This window comes from Capra hircus, chromosome 9 (assembly GCF_001704415.2).
Source record: "Capra hircus breed San Clemente chromosome 9, ASM170441v1, whole genome shotgun sequence".
Classification (NCBI taxonomy): Eukaryota; Metazoa; Chordata; class Mammalia; order Artiodactyla; family Bovidae; genus Capra; species Capra hircus.
In genome coordinates this window covers 45,686,162-45,694,451 of record NC_030816.1, presented here as the reverse complement: position 1 = coordinate 45,694,451, position 8,290 = coordinate 45,686,162, and the positions used below count along the sequence as shown (strand labels likewise).

The 8,290-nt window shown below is 38.2% G+C and overlaps 1 protein-coding gene across 1 annotated transcript; it reads left to right on the top strand.

The window, feature by feature from the left end:
• LOC102171710 (kelch-like protein 7) lies at positions 728-4,155 on the top strand. The gene is made up of 2 exons (XM_018053141.1): positions 728-1,090; positions 1,386-4,155. The coding sequence occupies exons 1-2, from the start codon at positions 971-973 to the stop codon at positions 3,024-3,026; spliced, it is 1,761 nt and encodes a 586-aa protein (XP_017908630.1). The 5' UTR covers positions 728-970; the 3' UTR covers positions 3,027-4,155.

Here is an 8,290-nt window from a genome sequence, read left to right as displayed (position 1 = left end):
TGACTGCAGCCATGAAATTAAAAGATGCTTACTCCTTGGAAGGAAAGTTATGACCAACCTACACAGCATATTAAAAAGCAGAGACAATACTTTGTTAACAAAGGTCTGTCTAGTCAAGGCTATGGTGTTTCCAGTGATCACGTATGGATCTGAGAGTTGGACTATAAAGAAAGCTGAGTGCAGAAGAATTGATGCTTTTGAACTATGGTGTTGGAGAAGACTCTTAAGCGTCCCTTGGATGGCAAGGAGATCCAACCAGTCCATCCTAAAGGAGATCAGTCCTGGGCGTTCATTGGAAGGACTGATATTGAAGCTGAAACTCCAATACTTTGGCCACCTGATGGGAAGAGATGACTCATTGGAAAAGACCCTGATACTGGGAATGATTGAGGGCGGGAGGAGAATTGGACGACAGAGGATGAGATGGCTGGATGGCATCACCAACTCAATGGACATGGGTTTGGGTAGACTCCGGGAGTTGGTGTTGGACAGGGAGGCCTGGTGTGCTGTGGTTCATGGGGTCGCGAAGAGTCCGACAAGATTGAGCCACTGAACTGAACTGAAGATATGTAATTGCTACTCAGATTTAACCAATTATTGCCATAAGAGAATGAAAGGATATATTGTAGCCAGTCATTCTAACTTTACAGGAGAAATCTATACACTTTAAAAGAAAACATATGAACTATCTCAATATTTAAATGTGAGTTGAGTTTTTAAAATCCAGCGGTTCTGCTGGAGACGCAGCCCAGCGACTACATCGCCTTACAGCGATCTTCTGAGCGGGTGGTCTGGCCTTGCCCTACTGCAAGGCCTGCGGTGTCCCCGCGCTTCCGCAGGCGGAGTGGTGCAGCCAGCCACTCTCCCAGCCTCGGTGCTTTGGTGAACACAACCCCCAGCGTGCCTGGAAAGTGCAACCCCTCGCCCGGCCCGGCAAGTCCCGGGCGTGAGCCGCGCTGACCGAAGGAGGATGGCAGCCTCTGGGGTAGAGAAGAGCAGCAAGAAGAAGACCGAGAAGAAACTTGCTGCTCGAGAGGAAGCCAAATTGTTGGCAGGTTTCATGGGCGTCATGAATAACATGCGGAAACAGGTGGTGATTGATTGAATGCGGAAGACTTCTGTACAGGATGTCATTCATGATCCCCAGGGTTCTAGAGTGCATAACTAAATGGATCATGACACTGTTTACTAAGAGAGGAGATACTAAAAATGGACCACGGCTTTTATTTTTTGGATTAAGGCTTTGAGGATAAGTGATTTAAATCCACCACCCAACTATAGTTGAATCTACAGTCTACCCAGGGATCTGTACCCAGGGTCAACTTGAATTCACGCTGGGAGGGACTGATTGCAGAACCTTGTTGACAAGCCACATAAATCCAAAGAAAACACTGTGTGATGTGATCCTTATGGTCCAGGAAAGAAAGATACCTGCTCATCGTGTTGTCCTTGCTGCAGCCAGTCATTTTTTTAACTTAATGTTCACAACTAACATGCTTGAATCAAAGTCCTTTGAAGTGGAGCTCAAAGATGCCGAACCTGACATTATTGAACAACTTGTGGAATTTGCTTATACAGCTAGAATTTCTGTGAATAGCAACAATGTTCAGTCCTTGTTAGATGCAGCAAATCAGTATCAGATTGAACCTGTGAAGAAAATGTGTGTTGATTTTTTGAAAGAACAAGTTGATGCTTCAAATTGTCTTGGTATAAGTGTATTAGCGGAGTGTCTAGACTGTCCTGAATTGAAAGCAACTGCAGATGACTTTATTCATCAGCATTTTACTGAAGTTTATAAAACTGATGAATTTCTACAACTTGATGTCAAGCGAGTTACACATCTCCTCAACCAGGACACTCTGACTGTGAGAGCAGAGGATCAGGTTTATGATGCTGCAGTCAGGTGGTTGAAATATGATGAACCTAATTGCCAGCCTTTTATGGTTGACATCCTTGCTAAAGTCAGGTTTCCTCTTATATCAAAGAATTTCTTAAGTAAAACAGTACAAGCTGAACCACTTATTCAAGACAATCCTGAATGCCTTAAGATGGTGATAAGTGGGATGAGATATCATCTCCTTTCTCCAGAGGATCGAGAAGAACTGGTAGAAGGTACAAGGCCCAGAAGGAAGAAACATGACTACCGCATAGCCCTGTTTGGAGGCTCCCAACCGCAGTCTTGTAGATATTTTAACCCAAAGGATTATAGCTGGACAGACATCCGCTGCCCCTTTGAAAAACGAAGAGATGCAGCATGTGTGTTTTGGGACAATGTAGTTTACATTGTGGGTGGCTCCCAGCTTTTCCCTATAAAGCGAATGGACTGTTATAATGTCGTTAAGGATAGCTGGTATTCCAAACTGGGCCCTACAACACCTCGAGACAGCCTTGCTGCGTGTGCTGCAGAAGGCAAAATTTATACATCCGGAGGTTCCGAAGTTGGAAACTCAGCTCTGTATTTATTTGAGTGCTACGATACGAGAACTGAGAGCTGGCACACGAAGCCCAGCATGCTGACTCAGCGCTGCAGCCATGGGATGGTGGAAGCCAACGGCCTGATCTATGTTTGTGGTGGAAGTTTAGGGAACAACGTTTCTGGGCGCGTCTTGAATTCGTGTGAAGTCTATGATCCTGCCACAGAAACGTGGACTGAGCTGTGTCCAATGATTGAAGCCAGAAAGAATCATGGGCTGGTATTTGTAAAAGACAAGATATTTGCTGTGGGTGGTCAGAATGGCTTAGGTGGTCTGGACAATGTGGAATATTATGATATTAAGTTAAACGAATGGAAGATGGTCTCACCAATGCCATGGAAGGGAGTAACAGTGAAGTGTGCAGCAGTCGGCTCTATAGTTTACGTCTTGGCTGGTTTTCAAGGTGTGGGTCGACTAGGAAACATCCTTGAATATAATACTGAAACAGACAAATGGGTCGCCAACTCCAAAGTCCGAGCTTTTCCAGTAACAAGTTGTTTAATCTGTGTTGTTGACACTTGTGGAGCAAATGAAGAAACCCTTGAAACATGAAAAGCTGAGTGAACGAACTTCAAGATTCATTGGAGACTCAAAACTATGGCCGCCCGTGCTTTGTTCCAAGAGTGCAGTGCAGTCACAAAGTTTTAGTTTGGTGTGTTGTTTTTTTTTTTTCCCCCAAGGAATTTTCAAGTAAAGTAAGATTCATGTAAAATAGATTTTCTATGATTTCCTTCCTCAATTGAAAGACTGTATTTCAGCTGGCCATATAACCAAGAACAAATCTAGCAAGAAAACTTGTAAAATTATAAGCACTTGGTGAAAATATGAATTCTTAAATGAATTTCACATTTGTAAGTATGATTATGGCAGAATGGGGGACTGACTCATGATTGAAGCAGTCTCAGGTTAGCTCTAGATTCTATTTTCATACATCATAGAAGTGCTATGTAGTTATGTCTGTTTCTCTTCAGTCAAAAACTAAGAAATAGTATGAATTGTAAGTCAAAGATAGTTCTGATGGAGCAGCTTAGTCTCATAATTTTGCTAGTCTTCATTTGTTCCATTTAGTGCCAAATGTATTCCATTTTAAAAGCAAGCCAGAGTGAGTCAAAGCATACACTTATATCTCATAAAATCTCATAAATACATTTTGGGAGTTAAAATGTAATCAACTCCTCATGAAATATATTCAATACAATTAAATAATTCCATCTTTTTAACACAAAATGTCAAGCTTAGCACCCATCATTAATTTATATCACTTTTTTAACCCAGGAATTAAAAAAAGAATTATACCTCTTCAGTGCTCACTCTGTTAATATTACCTAGCAAAAGAAAGCTACTTATAGCAAATTCTAGGTCACTAGAATATCACTGATAGTTATACACTGTCAATGTTGAATTTGAACTTCTTATAGATTAAAAAGGTATATAATTTCTTTTCCTTAGCATAACATATCAGCAAATTTGACCCAGTTGTCTCTAAAAGTTTTGTAATTGAGTTACATATTTGTTATATTAATTACTTATATGTGATCAGTAAATCTTTTACAAACCCAACTGTTCATTTCTTTCCTAGTAATGTTTTGCCCTTTTACATTATGAAATGTATGGAATGAGCCATGTAAAGCTGTCACCATCAATGTTTTTAAACCTGATAATATTAAATATTTTTAAACTTCAAAAAAAATAAAATAAAATAAAATCCAGCAAAGACTAAATCAAAGATGCTAAATTCAGTTTTTAAAGAGTAGTATCTGTAATAATTTGGTGTGCCTATTACCTCACAGGATCCCTGTGGCTCAGCAATAAAGAGTCCAGCTGCCAATATAGGAGACTCAGATTGGATTCCTGGGTCAGGAAGATCCTCTGGAGAAGGAAATGGCAACCTATGCCAGGATTCTTGCCTGGGATATCCCATTGACAGAGGAGCCTGGTGGGCTACAGTCTGTAGGCTTGCAGAAGAATCAGACACAACATAATGATTAAACAACAAAGTTCCCTAACAGAATATTGATTCCCTCAGTGTTATTAACACCCACTGAATATTAGCATAACACACACGCACACACACGCACACACACACAACTTAGGAATTAAAAACATTCTCACCAAGAGGTGAATTGTTTATCCCCAGAGGAGAAACTGCCTAAAATCTCAGGATTATAATGAAAGGAAATGGAAATCCACTCCAGTATTCTTGTCTGGAGAATCCTATGGACAGAGGAGCCTGGCAGGCTACAGGCCACAGGGTCACAAGAATTGAATATGAATTAGCGACTAAATCACCACCACATAATGAAAACAAGAAACTCCATAATCAAATGGTTAAGATACACTGAACAATTTCATATGTCACCATGCTCGTTTTACCTACATGATCTCTTATAATCCTTAAAATTAAAGGACCTAAAAAATTAAACAGACATTCCAAGGATATATGGCTAGTAAGTATTGAGCTGGGATTCATATATAATAAAATTAGTCTAATTTCAAAGTCCATATATGTAATTATTATGTGCTATCGCCTCAAAGAGACTTAAGATATTCAGTTTCCATAGTGTTTTGGCCATGTTATTTCATCTAATATGTTTTCTGTTTTGAACTCAACAGAGATAATTTTATGATTAGATTGTGTGCTGTTTTTCTGATTCTGGTTTTCCCTGACTCTAGCACCTCCTACTAATCTATTAAGAAGTTGCTTTGCTATAACCAAAAGTTTAAGTGATGAAATGAGGGGAGCTTTAATTCTGGAAAAGGGTTGAAGGGGCTTCAGAAAGAGAAGCTTTGATTTTGAGACTTAAAAGTAGCTGTTTTACTTCAATACACCTCAGAATCTGTCCTTTCATTTGAGTTAGGGTCCAAAATTAACAGGCCTTTCTTATCTGCTCCTTCTCCTTTGTAGGCAATAATCCTAAAGACCAGGTTCTTTAGAAGTTGATGTGGCTTGATTCTGTTTATGGATAAGTCATTCTGTCCTTGTTCAGATTTTGAATTTTGGCTTTTCAAGGCAAATGAAAAGTAAAACAAAATTTTGAGATTTTCTTTTAGTTGAAAACATGTTCTTTCATACATTTTTAGTTACTGTTTTATAATGTATTATATGAAACACCACTATGTGTCACATGTATGTACACTTGAAAGAACAGTTAAAACTTTTTAAAAGCATAGCAATGTAGCCACCATCTAGGTTAAGCATTGGAGATGACCAGTACTGACAATCATCATTGTGTGCTTAAATTATTGCATCCTTCACTCTCCAGCTACCAAACTTCGTCCCCCAAGAGAAAACCACTTTCTTGACCTTTGTTTTAGTCACTCTCTTACTTATTGATTTAGGGTCATTTAGATCTAAGTAATACATTATTTACATTTGCCTATTTTTCAACTTCTTACAACGGAATTATACTATATTCTTCCACCTATGACTCAATGTTAGTTGAACCTTTTACTCAACATTAGCTTGCCAACATAAACATTTTGACATACGTTGTTGAGCTTCATTCACCTTCATAACTTTATAAAGTTCCATTGTATAGCTCTATAGATTTGTTATGTTTTGAATGGACCTTTATTTCCATTATTTTGCTATTTTGAATAATGCTGCTATGAACACATGTGCGTGTGTGAAGTCGCTCAGTCATGTCTGACTCTTTGCAACCCCATGGACTGTAGCCTATCAGGCTCCTCCCTCCATGGGATTCTCCAGGCAAGAGTACTGGAGTGGGTTGCCATTTCCTACTCCAGGGGATCTTCCCGACCCAGGGATCGAACCCGGGTCTCCCCCATTCCAGGTAGATGCTTTAACCTCTGAGCCACCAGGGAAGCCCATGAACACATACACACGCATATTTACGTACAGATAGATGTGTATATATCCTGAACGTGCATGCTTAGGATACAGGCTACAATTTCTCTAGCTTTTAGAGTTGTCAAATTTTCTAGCTAATAATATCCACATGAAATGGATAGACCAACTTACACTCTTGCCAGCTGTAGATAAGATTTTCTTTGCTCTAACATTTTTGATTAATACTAGATATTTGCCAAATTAGTGGGCATGAAATGGTATCTTGGTCTTAGAGTTTCCTCTGGTTGATAATGAAGTTGAAGATAGTATTAAAAACATGCATTGAGAATCATTTTCTTCTACCTAAATCATGTGGTTTAGAATTTGCTTTAGCAGGGTTTGTTACCTTTACAAAAACATTTTGTTTTTGCTTATTTGAAAATATCTTTACTCTTACTATTGTAAGTAAAAGACTATTGAAAGATAATTTCATTGGGTTGAAGTTCCTTAAAAAAAAAAATTCCCTCAGCATATTAAGAAGGTATTTCACCATTTCAATCTTCCTTTTTTGCTATTTTCAAGTCACTACTTAGTTCAATGGTATTTCTCTGCCTTTTTTTGCATACTTATTTATGTGTTTTAAAGATGGTTTCCTCTTTTTTGGTTGATGTCATACGTTTTTATTAGCATATACACAAATGCATTAATTTTTATTATACTGATTAATTTTTTTAGCTTTCTGATTTTGAATTTGCTATTAAAAATTTTGAAAATTTCTTTGCTGATTACCCATAAATACTCTCTTTGAGGTTCTATGATACAATTCTAAAACTTCAATTATTCACACATTAGAAATGATTTATCTGTGTTTATATTTCTTAACTTTGTTTTATTAAAAATCACTTTCCATTTCATCTCTCTCTCTATTGCATTCCTAAGAATATTTTCACATGTGCTATCATTCACTGAATCTCCTATTTATGAATATATTCATTATGTTTCAATTTCTTATTTTAAAAATTGCTGTGAGGTCTTTACTTAGCTGTATTTCAAATCTGTCTAGTTGATCTTTTGGTCTTTACTCATATTTTAAGGTTTTAAAAATTTATTTAAATTTACTAAATTTGTTTTTACTTTTTTGTGTTTGATAATGCCAATATCTGTGATGTTTCAGAGTCTGAAACTTCTGTCAGTTGTTTCTATGTTTCTCTCTTATGGCAAATTATTGCCTTGCATGTTTTATAAGTTTTGGTTATAACTTTATCTGCATTGATTGACGCTGAGTTTATCTAGAGAAGGTATGCATTTGTTTCATAACCTACCAAGATCTTTTAATTTATTTTGTTGTTATTGTCGTTCCTTTATTATTTTGGCCATGCTGGTTGGCTTGTGGGAACTTAATTCCCCAAGTGGGTATTGTACTCAGTGCCCCCTCCAATGGAAGCTTGGAATCCTAACCACTGGGCCACCAGGGAATTTCCTGCCTAAGACATTTTAAATTGAAAGTCTAGGCTTGAAGTTTATCTTATGGCTGTTGTGGACTTCCAACATATACCTGTGTTTTGGTTGGCTTGTATATTTTCTGTAGAGTTTTTTTTTTTTTCCACTTATCACCAAGATCAGGGTTGGAATTAGGTTGAGATAACCTAGTCATCTTAGGTGCAAAATTTAAGAACTCGTCAGAAGGACTCAGATTAAATGCATCCTTAAGAGAGAGATGCCTCACTTGACTAGGCCTAACTCTGACCAAACTATCACAGATCACTCTGCTGTCCTTCTGTGTAGCACAGGGAAACCTTAGGCTTTATCCTCTGTTCTCCATGCCCCATGGAACTCCCTCAAATATCCACAGCCTTCACAGTAATCTACAACCCTCTAGAGGCAAGCCTGCTTTAGACAGCCCATATATATATATATATTTGGTCTTGTCCATTTTTGACTTCTGTCTGTCTGTGCTGCTACTCAATTATGTCTGACTCTTTGTGACCCTTTGGATTGTAGCCCATCAGGTTCCTCTGTTCCTGGG

Excerpts from the sequence above, each read along its gene's own strand:
- LOC102171710 (XM_018053141.1), top strand. The coding sequence starts at position 971 with ATGGCAGCCTCTGGGGTAGAGAAGAGCAGCAAGAAGAAGACCGAGAAG. Across the intron at positions 1,091-1,385 it reads TGAATAACATGCGGAAACAG|AAAACACTGTGTGATGTGAT; the intron begins GTGGTGATTGAT and ends ATAAATCCAAAG.